At 40.8% G+C, this 15,594-nt stretch overlaps 1 protein-coding gene across 4 annotated transcripts in view; it reads left to right on the forward strand.

The window, feature by feature from the left end:
* Nucleotides 1-15,594, forward strand: part of whrna (whirlin a) — a 185,378-nt gene that overhangs the window by 91,359 nt on the left and 78,425 nt on the right. For all 4 annotated transcript variants that reach the window (XM_021317332.2, XM_036140049.1, XM_036140048.1 and 1 more), the window contains exons 2-3: nucleotides 4,039-4,257; nucleotides 11,950-12,075. In XM_021317332.2, the coding sequence (XP_021173007.2) occupies nucleotides 4,039-4,257; nucleotides 11,950-12,075 (345 nt within the window). The remainder of the gene's footprint in view (nucleotides 1-4,038; nucleotides 4,258-11,949; nucleotides 12,076-15,594) is intronic.

Here is a 15,594-nt window from a genome sequence, read left to right on the forward strand (position 1 = left end):
TGTTTAGGCCACTGAGCTATATTATACACTGGAGTGCTAATAGCCGCTGTTTGAACGAGTCGCTTTGAAGCCACCAGCCGCCATATTGGTACTCCCTATTTTCCCCCAGTAACTAGGGAATATGTGCGCTACAGCATCGAATAACGAGGATTTTCTCATGTTCAGGGGGGGCTTAAGACTTTTAAAATGTTAAATGCCATATACTTTTTATGTTATGTTCTAAAAATATCAAGTACTGAGAAAGTCATGTGCTGAAATATTTTGCATTTTATTCATTTAAATATATATGTTTAACATTTATAAATATATAAATAACAATATACAAAAACATATATTTACATATGTGAATACATAGATATACATATATACATATACACATACTTATATATATGCATATATATATTTAATATAAATAACATGTAAAATATTTCAGCACCTAATTTCCTAGTAGTTGATAGTGTTAGTACATCCACTGACTGTAGAATTACCTGTGAAACGTTTTCACCCAGCCAGAAAACTGCTTGTTGTTGCAACCAAATCCTATGGGATTCTGTGAGAGTAGGGAGTAGCAAGATGGCGGCCAGTGACTTCAGTTTTTCGGCAAAATCAGCACTCCAGTGTATTATATAGCTCAGTGGTTTAGGCACGTTTACAGCGTTTGCACCAGGGACATCCCTTGACATGCATAATGCATCTATAGACCTCTGCTTTACAACCAGGGCTCAAATATCAAAGCAATGACTCAGAAATAACTGGTTCAATCTCACAACGCTATGCAGATGCTTCACTCACCTTCAGATGCTAGATGCTTGAAACTGAAGTAAACCGGATGATATCACTTGCTGTCTTGTGACTTGTTTAATTATTATTTGACCATAGAATATTGATAGTTAGTAGAACCTTTGATGAAAAGAAAGTATACATGCGAGAGAGCGGGAAAGTAACGCGTCCAGTCCTGAAACTGTGAGACACGGCGAATGCCAACACAGACACGATATTCAGAAGAACGACATGTGTCATGTATTGGTGGTGTTGAGGATCGAATCGCAGAGATCAGGACGGCAGGTGTGTGATGGGAGGATCGGACAATGGCCGAGAAACCTTAGAGGTATTTATGCTGCGGAGGCCTGAGTGCTGTAATGCTAGACAGGTGAGTTACAGAGGACTTGAGAGGGAGCTGGAGAGTACAGGGAGCTGAAATGCTGAGGGAAGGTAAATTGGGCAGCACAGAAGGACAATCATTAACATAACACAGCAAGAACAAACTCGAAATACTGCAGGTTTTGACAGAAATCCCCATGTTTTTATCAAAACTCCAGCATCTATGGAAACATAAAAACACTTTTGGCATCTGCTTACGTCTCTCACAACCAGAGGCCCTTTATCCACGTTTGATGTGTCTCCTTCATGGCTCGGGGCAAACTCTTACTCTTATTGCTTTCATACATCAGTGGCTTTCTTTGTCTCTTGTTTAGGGAATTTGGATAAATGGGGTCTAAAAACATACGACAGACTTTTGGGATTTTTATTTGTAGACTTTTTTTTTTCACAAATGTGTAGAATTTTGTGTCTGCTTCACAATTATGCCTCTAGATTTTGGTTTATTCGATAACAACAAAATAAACCAAAGGTTGTCAGGTGTTGTAGACAGTTAAAATATCAAAAACAGCTCATGTTTTTAGTGCTTTTTCTGAGAACGTACCTGTGTGAGTGTAAGAAAGCAGAGTTGCTCACATCTTCTCTGCAGCACTTATGTCCAGTTTTGCATCGACCTTCCCCCATGAACAGCGATGAGCGGGAAGAGTCTCCTGAAAAGCGTTTTGGTACAATCAGGGAGCTTTATTTTTTTATTTTTTTGAATTGAGTCGGTTTTGTTGCCTCAGAACTGAAGTTATTATCTCCCAAACACACACCCAGATGGTGAAAATGATCGATCTGGGTCGCCGTGCTCAGATGGATTGACCCGCTCTCTGCGCTCATTTACTGACAAGGATTATTTTGACCTGCTCCACAGAAGAAATGTCAATAAAGATTTCAACAGAAGCATTTAGCCTTTTCTTTGCAGGAACTGAAGGAAGACGAATAAAAATGATTAATGCAAGGAGGTGTTTGCCTGAAGCTCGATATATTGGCAAAGGAAAGGAGACACTGTTTTTTTTTGTTTTGTTTGTTTTTTGGATTCATCCGGATTCAGGATGTTTTTTTCCCCCCACCAAATTATAGTAAAATAAGATGAAACCGGAGGCTGGATAAGTGGATAAAACATCTACAGCATGTTTTAGATACTTTTAACCAAACACTACATTACCACTGATACTTTTATTTAGGTTATTTTCCGACATATTTTTACACGTAGGGACGGTAATCTTTGAGATGTGGGACTAATAAAGTAAACACCATATGGGGATGCAAAGTGGCACATATAGTAGCATCTGATGTCCTGCAGCAAGAAATGCTGCCTCCAAATCCCGGCCTGGGGTCTCCCTGTGCATGCTTTGGTTCTCTCCTGGTACTCCGGTGTAGACGATAGATGGACTGTCTAGAATAATGTTTAAAAGTCATAAACCATCACAATTTATTCAGGGTAACATTACACCAACAGTTTTTTTTTTCCATTTTCAGTCCAGTTTTGAAGTAAAACTTCAAAATGTAAAAAGAGGAAACGGCAGCAAGAAATGAAAGAAATTTGGAAAACTTTTGAAAGCTGCTTTTTAAACTCAACAATTCTGTTCATGAGACGATCAAAAGGTTGGTACATCAGTCTTAAAAAGTCAGAATCTTAACATAAATCTGGGTGTGATTTCACTTCCTGACACTCATGGTGTCATAGGGGGAAAAAAAGGCTTTCTGTCTCTGAACATGGCAGGATTGCTGAGTCATCGCCACAGACATGTTAGATTTACCGATACTGAGACTTCTGGGAGAAAAAAAGTCCCATAAGTTGACTAAAAATGATCTGTACTCAGCTGGAGGACATGATGGTCTGTCCTTATAGAGACAGGAAAGCTTCATTGACAACAAAACACATTGCATCACTTTTAGCTCAGTTTAGCCTTATAGGTTGAGCTTGTGTGCTTAAAGCTTTGATCAGCTGATGAACAACCTGTTTTGAGTTTAAATGCAGTTCACAATACATTGCCCTCTTCATTTGTTTTGTTCTGCTTGCATTTTGAAGCTCGACTTACAATCTGGTGATGATCCGGCTCCTGAAATTTGAATACTTGTAACTTTTTTCTAGTTTGAAGTTTTTGATCAAGACAAAAACCTTTGTGAAAAAGCAGATTTTAAGCAGCAGAATGCTCCGTCTACAAATAGTCTGTGGGCTTCTTTAACTGGAGCCACCTGCAAGTTTAAACCTAAAGCAATTCAGGAAATTTAAGGAAAAGGCTCTGTGGACACATGTGAAACATCTGTTTGAGTTATTTCTCTGTATGTTTATATAAATGTGAAACAATTTGGATCACATCAGTGTCGTTTATATTGTTTATGTCCTTTTCTGTAGTCTTCTTTAAACACTCCCATCTTAAAATAAGCCAAAAAGGAATGACTTTGGAAGGAAAGTATAAATCATTGAGGGATGGTTTGAAAACTTTGCACAGCAGCACCCCAGTCGGCACCAACCAGCCCCGTACTACAGAGCCCGTTTCAGGCCTGTCTCACAGTAGAGACCCTTGTTTGTTGCAAACGAGTCCTGATCCCTGGGATCTTCAGCCCTGTTCACTTTGATTTCTCCCCGCTACTAAGCTCCTCGTGGGAACACGCTGATCTGCAGCAGGGTTGCACATACAAAAAGCTATCAGAGAGCAATGAGGCACAGCTTATAGCATTTGTGGTTGTGGATGGGTTAGAAATGTCCTCTGTGTGTGTCTGTGGGGTGGGCCTGGGAGGGTCCGAATATCGGCTGCCCCTCTCTATAATCGTACAATTTCCCACTGAGTCCGTGCTGAAGCCAGTGACTGTTTTAGTTGCATGAATCGTATTAAATTATCTGAACTGCAGATAATCAGTCCGTATGATGTCTGTTCGTCGTCTCCCCAGGTGCTGAAGGGCAGCAAGAAGCTGAGTCTTTCAGTGCGTTCGGTGGGGCGGATTCCCGGCGGCTACGTCACCAACCACGTTTATACCTGGGTGGATCCTCAGGGCCGGAGCGTGTCTCCTCCTCCCGATCTGCTGGAGCATCGGAGCGCCACGCTCAGGAGAACCGACAGCCAGCGGCGCAGCAACATGCAGCTCCTGCAGGAGGGAGACGAAAAGAAGGTACAAAGGGCACTGCAGCAACGTTTTTACCATCCTCCGTGAATCAATGCCTCCCTCTTAGCTGGTATAGCCAGATTTTAGATTTCAGATTTTAAAATTTAGATTAAAAAAAATGCAAGAAACCCCCAAATTGACATTTGTGTAATAAATGCTTTATTTCCTGCCAATTATAATTGATATTTTCTGATCCAGTTAATATATATTTATAAATGTGATGAGTAATACTGAATTGGTATAAAAAGTGAATATTGAAAAGGGAAAATCAAATGTCCATCCACACCTTGCCATCATCTTGTGACCTACAGGGAAGTCGCTGTTAAAGGGATTTAAAAGATTTATTACTCTGGACGGTTCCATTTTTCATCAGCTGGGAGTTGCTCGTTAATCTTGATGGCTCCAAAATCTTTGAATAGTGACTGTAGTTATTACTACACAGATTGCACTGAAAATCCAGCGTGATAGTTAAGGTGTCTATTTTACATTTATCTTCTGGTTTTCCACTTTGTCCCACTGAGATAGGAAACAGTGTCCCCTTGAAAGGTTTAGATGGTGTCCTTTTTCTACCTATATTTAAAATGGTTCAGGGTTATAATCCCTCTACAAATGACGGCATGCCTTAAAGAACCCAAAATGTCTTCTATTATTGTGCCAGGACTTAAAGAATCTCACAACATCTGTGCATTTCAGCCAGACACAGCTATTTGACTTATTAAGACTCCCTTGGCACAGGATAAATGCTCTCCAAGACCTAAATTACCTACTAGAAACGGGTTGGGTTATGGCCATCTGTCCATCCATCCATTTTTCACTTATCAAGGTTGACTCATTGGGTTTAAATAAAGAAGACCCAAACATCTGCTGCTCATGTTTAGTGGGTGAAATCTCCCGTTTTCACCCATTAAGCACCTTGAGCAAGCATCCACATGCATCACTACACATCACCAACATGCTAAAACATGGTGGTGGCAGTGTCATGCTGTGGGGATGTTTTTCGTTAACAGGGACAGTAAGAGCCTGGTGAGAGTTCATGTGATGATGAATTGATGTAATCACTGAGTAATTCTTATTATTTATCCTTTTTCTTCCATTTTACAGCTATACCCTAACTTGTGTTCAATCTTCATTGAAGTTTTTGATTGTAGCATAAAAGAAGCATGTAAAACCTCCCAGAGGTACTCATAATTTTGTCCAAAAAGGGTTTTATAAGTGCAGTTTACAATCGCACCAGAGCAGCGAGACTCCTTCCACAGAGAGGGATTAATTAATTGATTTTGTGAGGCCAGCCAATGCTAGGGGACACTGCGTGGAGGCAATAAAAGATGGCTTTGGTAATTAAAACTTTTTTCTCCAGGTCCTGAATAAATGTCAGAGAACCTGAACACAATAATTTTCCCCAAGGTGATCCGAGGTGATGTCCTTGCCTCCAACGCGCAGAGAGTTGTTATTAAAACAAGAGAGCGGCACAATGTTCGCTGAAAGAAAACCCAGACTTGAGTGCCAGACGCTGGATCTACGCCTGTGGGTCCAGAACTGACGTGATTTAATTGAGATATTTGCATACGGGCCGTCCTGCAGCCACAGGGGTCCAACTGACTCCACGTTACGGTCTTGGCAACCGTGAGAGGCGGCACAAACAGAGTAATGAAAGTCCTCATTGTGATGGAGAAAATGGATAGCGTTTTCAGGTCTGGCACAGTTGGACCGCTTTCACTCAGGACGGTAAAATTAAAGAGGCAACCTTTGCTTTCCTAATGTTCCTTTTTAAAAAAGGCTGATTTGTGGTTTTCCAAGAAGTTCATTTCATTTTTATCCCAACAAAACGACTTTTGTTGTTAATTTATAAACTATACGCCTGCAATTTACCCCGTGTCATACAAATAACCATGACATTAGATGATTTTCCCATTAAGTAAACGAAATGCCTAAAGGGGAAAAACAAATAGCTGTAGATAAAGCGATAAAGATATGAAAAGACCTAAAGGCAGTAAACAAACAGAGCATATTATACCTACAAGACTCTCAGCCAGTGCGTAAGAATATACATTGGCTTTATTATTATTAGACAAATGAACCTTTCATAAGCTCTTTAGCCTCTGGTACCGTCTGTTAAAATAGTTTCTTGATGGAATCAATTTATCAAGAACGGTGTAGCTGAACTCCATGAAAAAGCATTAAAAGGTCTAACATTTTAAACCTTTTATTAAACTAAGAGTTGAATCATACACACACATGCATGATGGTCTTATTGGCCAATCAATCAATCAATTAATCAATCAATCAATCAATCAATCAATCAATCACAACTTTATTTATAAAGCACTTTAACATCCCCTAAGGCAGGGGTGTCAAACTCATTTTGGTTTAGGGGCCGCATACAGCTTAATCTGATCTCAAGAGGGCCACACGAGTAAACTCATTGCAAGATTAAATAGAACTAATAAAAGTGGACTTGTTGTTGATTTTTATATTAAATGAATTTCACTTTTACACAATATATTATGAATAACCTCAGCGTTTTTAAGAAAAGTATGTGCAATTTCAACAATACTTTTACTCAGTTAAACATTTACTTGTGCATTATGCATAAGAACTGATCACAGTGATTGTACAATGTTGAAAAACATTTATTCACATTTTTTGGAACTTAAAAACACTGTCCTGCATGACAAAATACATCAAACAGATACAAATTAAGAAATGATTTAAAATCAATGTTCCACATCTGAATGCTCAGTGCTACCATTTGCTGATTAAAACACAGCGCCCCTCGTGGACAATATAGGAACTGCAGATTTTCAATTAAACGAAGTACATGTTTTTTTCAACAATTGTTTTATCATTCTCTTCCTTTTATCTCCTCTTTCTTTCACCTTTTCTTTTTTCCTTCTTGTTCTTCCATTCCTCTCCTACTTTACCATTGTAGTGTCCATATCATTTGAGATATTCCCCGCATGAATCATAATAAAACTATTCACATTCATAAATCAAGCGGAGCACTATGGCAAAAGCAGTACTGCTCCACTTGTGAAAGTCAAATCAGAAGAGCTCTTTTTGGCATTAAGACAATAATTCTTATTGCCACATTGCCAGACAGGACACTGCAAAAAAGAAAAAAAAGATTATTATTATTTTTTTTTTTTTTCAATAATGATAATGCATTTAGCCACCGGGCCGGACTAAATTGTTCGGCGGACAGGAACCGGCCTGCGGGCCGTATGTTTGACAGCCCTGGCCTAAGGCAACCAAAGTGCTGTACAGGTAAATAAAAATATAAGCTAGAACCATAATAATAAAATCAATAGCACCATAAAAACAATAAAATAAAATGGGCAAATGAGCACAAAGGCTGGCCTGCTGGTTGTGTTACCTGTAGTTAAAGGCATGTGTAAAAGATTTGTTTTTAAAAGATATTTAAATTCATTAAGAGTTCTGGCAGAGCTCACAGAAAAAGGGTTTAAGAGCTGCAGCTGAACTGGTTCTGTGCCCTGTGGTCACAAGTCGAGTCCTAGAAACCACCTAGATCGTTGGATCTTCAGACCTTAGAGCCTCACAGGGACGATAATGGAGGAGCTCAGGAACAGAAGGAGGTGCCAGACCAATTAAACATTTAAAAACCAAGAGTAAACCGGGATGTCTCCGTTAACAGGCGTGCAGCTGACCTTTGGACCAGCTGGGGATGAAGGAGGAGAGACTGGCTATTCCCACTATGAAGGGAGCTGCAGTAGTGCTGTCTAGAAAGGATAAAAGCATAAGTGACCCTCTGTAAGACATCATTAGGAAGACAGGACTTGGCTTTGCTAATTAGCCTCATTAGCTCTCTAGCTGTAGGGGGTCACATGGTCATGTAACCGTAACTTCTTACAAGCAGCAATGAAGCACTACATGTTCTTCACGAGGCGCTAATAAAAACGCTAGCAGCAGCATTGTTGTAGACGAGAACAGAAACACAACACGGTTTCCTCTGCTCGATCCTAAGTCAGAGTGGATACAGAGATCTACTGCGCAGTGGCGAGCTTTCAGAAATGAAGCCGGCAGCGTGGAACGACGAGAGGTGTGGGGGTGGCTTCTTCATTAGCACTGGACATAAAGACCGTTCTTTTTAAAACAGTAATGACGGACCAACTCAGCAAACCTGTTATTGGCCAAGCAAATGTTTCTAACCTAGATTATAACCCTAACCTTCTGACACGTCTTTTCAGAAAGGATTTATAAATCTTGTTTCCACTTTAAAATCCTGAAACATCATCATTACATCACTCCCTCGACCCGTGAAGTCGCTTTAACACTAAAGCTATGAAGTCTTACTAATTTCGCTGGTGGAAGGAGGTCTGGTCTTAAAAGTTTTCTAAGGGAAAAAAACACCACCATGAGGCAGAAGTCAACACATTAATCCAGACGCTAGGCAAGGCTCGTACGCTGAAATCCGAAGCTCAGTAGATGTCAGATAAGGCGGGGCAGGAAAATCCAAAAGGAATCATACTGAGGAGATCAGACAAGGAAAACCGATGGATCTCTACTAGCAGGAGCTTTCCATTACCTGGCAAAGATCTGTAGGCAGGAGAGCATTTAAATAGAGCAGTTTACAGGAATAAGGCTGATTATAGCAGAGCAGGGGGGAGTGGCAGGGGGCAGAGTGCAAACAGGCAATACTAACGACATAAAGCCTAGAAAATTTTATGTTAAAAAATGAGAATCCCCTTTCGCTTTCCTTTACTAAAACAAGACAGGGAGGCGGGGGAGAGTATGTTTCCTTCTCAAGGAGGACTCAGTGGGATAAATCTGACAACCACTGGGGTACGGTTTACCATTTTCATATTAGTTCACAAAGCTTCATCCGTCCATTCTTGCTCTACACCTGCTGAATCCATATCTCCAGCGGTCAGGTCGAGTCAATAAAGAGCCGAGAAAGAATCAGAAATATCTGTTTGTGTAAATCCCCACTTCAGGAGGCAATGTGCTACTTTCCTTATTTCCTATAAAAGTAGAGAACAGCTTCGGTAGGATTGTTGTCCACAACATGTCCTTTTTTTCTTTTTTTTGGCAAAGCTTGAAAATAAACCAATTTCCTGAAGAGTTTGTGGGCAGCGTGTTGCGGAGCCATGGCAGGCGGCCAACCAAAGAGAATTACAGAAACAGCTGTTTTTACATGTGTCGTTTGCCTCCGTGGGTTTTGCTCGTTAGAGTGGTTAAAGTGGTTGTTTTTCTGTCACAAGACTGTTGTTTGGCTTTTCGGTTTACCCAAAGACCGCCCTAAAGCGTCCTCGGCCCGCCGGAACGCAATTTCTCTGCCTCACAATAACTTTTATAACTAACTTTGACTGTTAACTTTGCTTCTAACTAAACTTTCTGTTGTTCTTTCTTGGTGGAGGTTTGAGATGAAGTGATTGGCAGAGGAACAATTTAGGAGTCCAAGAGGATGCCTGAGTTGTTTATGCATTCCAGGTCATTTCCTGATTAGCATGTCATGTCGTATTCCAGGTCCTTATCAAAGATCTTGGTGAGACGTGCCAGATCAGCCGTGCCTCTTGGATGCATCATAATATCGCTCTGATTTATGCAGAAGCATGTGTATTGAAGTAGACTCTGTCAGTAATCTTAGAGTTGGCTTCTATTATCCTCCACCTCTTTGTCTAACTGATGGATTAGCAACAAGTATTTTATTCCTCGTTAGGTCCTTTTTGAAAGGCTCCTGCTGTCTCAGATGTGGTGAACTACAGGGCTGCCCTTCACAGTCATTGGCTTTCCACCTGTAACAGTTTTGTGCTGCTACCTTGTTTCAGTGCCCTTCTCCATAACATCTCCAGGTTGGAACATAAAGAGAGAGGGATGTTTGACTACTTCTCTTTGTTCAGCCCCTGTAGAACCTGGTCCTCTCTGATTCTCTTTTCTAGGATTTAGGATTTATTTTTAGGGAGTGACATATCCATTGAGGAAAGTTGATTTTTGTCTTTTAAATCTGTGCTTACTCCACCATTCGCTTTGGATAATTTTCTGCCGATCACTAATCTTCCACTTTTTTTTTTTCAACGCCCCTTTTCGAAGTCCTGAACTCTGACCAGATCTCCTAGAGCAATTTGAAGCAAAAGAGGCCTATAGCATCGTAGATCCACCACCGTATTTAAAGCTAGGGTCAGCGATTTTTCTGGAAGTTTCCCCCAAGTCCCTTTTTGAATAACTGCGCATGTGCAAGACCGTTTTACTGGTCTTCCGCTCTTCAGGGGGGTCGCTTCTTAAAAAATTCCCAAATCCACTCTTTCTACTGAGGCCTTCCTCTTCTTCTCATAAACTTTTGCTTTTGCAACTCTCAGCCACGTTCAAAGTCTACGGTGAGAGCAGCGGCGCTACAATGAATGGATAATCGCTAAGCTAACCGCTAACCTAGCTGCTAACCTAGCCGCTAAGCTAACTGCTAAGCTAACCGCTAACCCAGCTGCTAAGCTAACTGCTAAGCTAACCGCTAACCTAGCCGCTAAGCTAAACAGATACATAAACACTAGAAGTGCGTATGCGCAGCAAGCAGGGGGAACCTATGAAGGAAAGAGGACGGACACTGGAGTTATGTGAGCGTGTCAGAATGATTGGCAAATGGGACAACCAGTAGATAAGGTGATACCCCCACAATTTGAGGGACAGAAGGGAATAAAAGCAGGAACAAAAATCTGTCACTGCCCTTCGGACCGAGGGGCTTTGCTTGGTCAGAGTTTTTACAGGCCGGCAGCTCCCAAACAAAACAATTATTTTAAGCTCCTTCCTTCTGAATACATAAAGTATTTACTACTTTCAGGATGGAAGCACCATTTTACACAGTATAATAAAAAGTGTTTCTGAACAAGGTTGCCAACTATAGCTTTAACAGTAGGCATGAGGAGCTTTTCCACATGCAAATGTTTTGTTTCACAGCAGAACCACCTACATTTTTGGTTGCTAAAAAGCTCAGTCTTTGTTTCATCTCAGCAAATCACAGTTCCAGTTAAATTCCCTGCAGAGTTGAGCAAACTCCAGGTTTATGTTTATAATGGTAGGTAGGGAATATTTGTATAATGTTGTTTTACATTTTTGGTTCCTTTAAACATTTTAATTCTTGCTCTGACAGCAGAAATGGGAACATTTTAAGGATGTCTACATATCTTTATTCATGCGCTGCACGTCTTGATTTCATCAACCCTCACTTGTTTTAACTTTTTATAAAATGGAACATGGCAACAAGTTAAAGGTGATAAATAAATGATTTGGGGTCTCAGAAGCTGGATAGTTTAGCAGTTACATCTGATGGTTCTCAAAAAAACCTTCGATTTTATCTAAATGCACGCCATGGGATACTGAGAAGATGATCTATAGATGATGTTTTAATTGATTTTCCACACGTTGCTAGTTTTTGGATCTATGAGTTTCCTCTGCTACATATATTTATGTCCTTGTTAGGAACCTAATGATCCTCTACCCGGTTTTCAAACAAGCAAGGTAGATTTATTGCTGCAGGTTTAACAGTGTGCAGGAGTTTTGGGTCTGTTCCTCTTTCGCCTCCAACAGTGTTTCATTAAACAGATGTGCTATCTGTCTCTCTACTAAGAACCCTGCTCTGCGGTCAGTCATAAATCTGAGCCACATCTTCTGGGATGTTCACGGAGCGTTTCGTTTGCTTCAGCATTATTTATTTATTTTTTTGTCTGCTCTTCTGCCCGTCAAAAACAGGTGAACTTGGTTCTGGATGACGGACGGTCTCTGGGTCTGATGATCAGAGGGGGAGCCGAATACGCTCTGGGGATTTACATCACCGGAGTGGACAAAGGATCAGCGGCAGAGTGCGGAGGACTCAAGGTATTTGTGGTTTATCTTTGTTTGACAGTTTAAAAATCTGCCATTTTCTGAAGTAAACGACTTTCTGAAACATGGTAAATTAAAAATGAACTGCCACATGTGTTTTTTTTATCATGTCGTTTGAGTGCTGCTTTAACTTTGGTGCACGAGTGATAATTATGAGTGTAACGGATCAGTGGATAAAAACAAACGTTTGACTCATTTTGGAGTTGTCGCTGATCTTTAAACAAACGAGATGCACTTGAATGTAACATAGAAGAGAGGCTGTTGGGAAAATCCCTTCTGGGAAAGGACCACTATGTTGTTGCATCTGATCTGCGGAGCAGCGTTTCAGACTGGTTCAGTCCTGATGGCAGCTGGATTTAGACTTTAGTACCAGCGATGTTTGCACTCAGCTCGTCTGTGTTTCCGATGAGTAATTTGGTTAAGTGCAGAGCGAGCTACTGTAGTTTACTGCCGTTGAAAGATGCGTAACGCTTCGGCCCACCTTTCTTCCTCCACCGAAGCTGCAGGAGAAGCCTTGATGTTCCCAAATAGCAGAGTTTAGTGGTAGCTGGGATTCCTCTCCGTTCTATTTTGGTGTCACTTTTTAAGTGTCAGAGGTTAAAGGCATACTATGCAACATTTTTCAGTTAATGAATGTGTTCCATACCGTTTTGGATGATTAAATGAGTCATTTCAGGTCGAACAAAGGTTTTCTCGGCCGCCCTGGGGGTCTGTGGGGGAAATACCGTACTTCCAATTGCAGGAGCCCTCGGCCCGCACCCACAGGCTCAGAAGTCTTGTGCTAGACCGCAAGAGTCGGTCTTGCTTTACGGCGAGAACTCCATGTGTTTTTGCCCTGCCATTCACTATATGCACGTGCGAAAGCAACAACAAAGAACCGCGTGTTAACGTCACATAAACATGCAAGAATATCGAGTTTTCATTATTATTATTATTATTATTATTATTATTATTATTTATTTTATTTATTTATTTTTTGAATGTTGGCGAGGCGGTAGCGTGAGTTTTCCCGCCTCGCCAAGATAGCGCTGCGGGAAACCCTGATGTTCATACTTTCACTGTGTTAGTCATTGTTTGTACTGCCGTTTTTTCCACTTTTCGTTGCGTTCGCCTGTCTGCTAAGCTCAAAACAACCGCGCCTGGCTTGACGGAGAAACCAGAACAGCTGAGCATCTTTATGACAGTGCACTTTTACTTTCGCCCTCTGGGGGGAGCCTCGCTGGAAAATCAACCCCGGTTGCATAGTATACCTTTAAGTGTGGCGGCTGCAGGGGTTGGGCCTGGCACTTGGCACTGCATAAGGGTTAAAAGGAGGAGGAGCTGCGGATCAAATTCAAGAACCCAAAGAAATGCTTGTTAGATATCAAAACACTTTTGGGGGCAATTGATGACAGAGAGACTAATTTTTATTTTTAAGTATTGATGAATGAAGAAAAATTTGGGCTCCAGAAGAAATTGGCACTTTTCTGATCCATGGCAAAAGGGCAAATGCTCGCGCATCACTAGGGGGTCTATCTGTGCACCTGCCTGGTCAAGCCCTTAGTAATAATAATGAGCAATAAGATCCATGTCTGAGTTGTTTCTTAATGTGGTTCCCAAGGTTGTGTGTTTGAATATATGAGGAAGTCCTCTGAATCCTCCAATAAATCTTTTTTTTTTTCCCCCGGCGTGAAACGGTTACCAACATTAGAAAAATGCATGTGTGAATATTTGGGTTTTAAAGGCAAAGAGCCATTAGAAACAGGGGGGAAAACACTGCGTTGTGGTTCTGTGTTAGATTTTCTAGCTGTGCTGTGATGAAAAGTGGATGCCCAGACTTCAGAAATGATCTTCACACATGCTAGACCCCAGACCGTTCTGTGTTAAAACTGAACTTTTGTTCCCAAGCTCCAAGTTAGAATCACATTCAAGCTCATGAGTGGATAAAACTCCTCAGCTGAGCTGTGTGATCAGCCGGAAACCTGCTGAAGTTCTGGGGAAAGCTTCCCTTTAGCCGAGGTTTTCAGGTTGCTGTGATTTACTGCCGGGTCAGAGAGTGTCAGCAGGGCTCGTTCAGAGATCCTCTGTGTCTCTTTGCTGGGTCAGGGTGGGGTGTATTTTATATAAATATAAATCTGTCATCCACATGCTCTGTTTGTGCAGGCCTGTGAGGGTTCTTTACGACAGCTTCTGCAGAGCTTTAAATCCACATCAGCTTATTGCCTACATGTCCCCATGCAGTCGTCTGTTAGCTTAAAAGTGTGTTGCTTATTATTTAAGTAATTGATTAAACATTAAAAGAGCGTCACATTTTTGTAATCTGGTTTAATATTATTGTGTTTGAAAGGAAAGAGAAGAAAAGAGCTGAGCATGTGCCGATTTCTGCGCAACAGCATTGATAAACGGTAGTCTGATCCAGACCAAAGGGTTTTTAAAGGTTATCTGGCCACAATCTACCCAAATAATTACAGTATCAACGTTTTCTGTATCAAGAAAGTATCAAGTTCCAATGGCCAAGGATGCACTGCAGAACGATCAGAAGCACGGAGCGAGCTCAGATGTTCAAACTGCCGTGGATGTAAAAACCTGAAGATCCTGCCGAGAAGCTGAGGAGTGAATAAAAAGGCGCAGGAGGCAGCGCTTTGCCTCCCTGCTGTCAGTGTTGACAGCATGACGGAGACACACGGCGGTGATGAAGGAAACAGGGAGTCCTCCAAGGACTGTGCAGCCAAAGCGCTGCTGACAATAAAGCCGATTAAAGATGACGGGTCTCATTTACCTTCAATACCTGTTATTTAAGTCAAAAAGTGAAAAGTTGCACAGTTTTAAGTTTAGGAAAACAGTTTTTAAAAACCGTTTGACTTGATGAAGTAAGCTTATTCTAAACCGTGCTAACATCATGCAGGCAAACTGTATTAAAAGCTTCCATTGATTGACGTTACAGCTATATTTCCCGTATAATGGCAGCCTAAATGATTTAAAACTGTCTTTTGAAAGGGTACACATTTTGTATTTGCATAAAGTAGATTCATTGATATTTATTGGTATAAATTCCATATTTAAATTTCACATAGTTTTATGACTTTTCACATTTATTTGTATTTGAATTTATTTATATTTCTCCTCTGGTAAGTCTGAAGGCAGCACATCTATTTTATTTTATTTTTAATACAGTTTTTATATTCTTCATGTTTTGTGCAAATGTTAAATTAAATGTTTAATTCATATTATATTGAGTTTTCCTGTCAAGGATAGGTAAGGGCACACGTTTATGCCATATTGTTGTTTAATTCAATAAAATCTGTCCTCTCTATTTTAAATCCCTCTTCCTCTGCAAGACATTACATACTTTTGTGCTTATAGAGAGCACAGCTAACCTTGCAGCTCCTCCAGAGTAACCCTCGGTCTTTTGGCCGCCTCTCTGATTCACACTATCCTGGTTGGATGAATTGAACTGAATGTGTCCATAGCTTGGTGTATAGATATCATATTATATTACAATTCTTTAAACGTCTCTACAGCTTTTTCCCTGAC

This window comes from Fundulus heteroclitus, chromosome 8 (assembly GCF_011125445.2).
Source record: "Fundulus heteroclitus isolate FHET01 chromosome 8, MU-UCD_Fhet_4.1, whole genome shotgun sequence".
In the NCBI taxonomy this organism is placed as follows: domain Eukaryota; kingdom Metazoa; phylum Chordata; class Actinopteri; order Cyprinodontiformes; family Fundulidae; genus Fundulus; species Fundulus heteroclitus.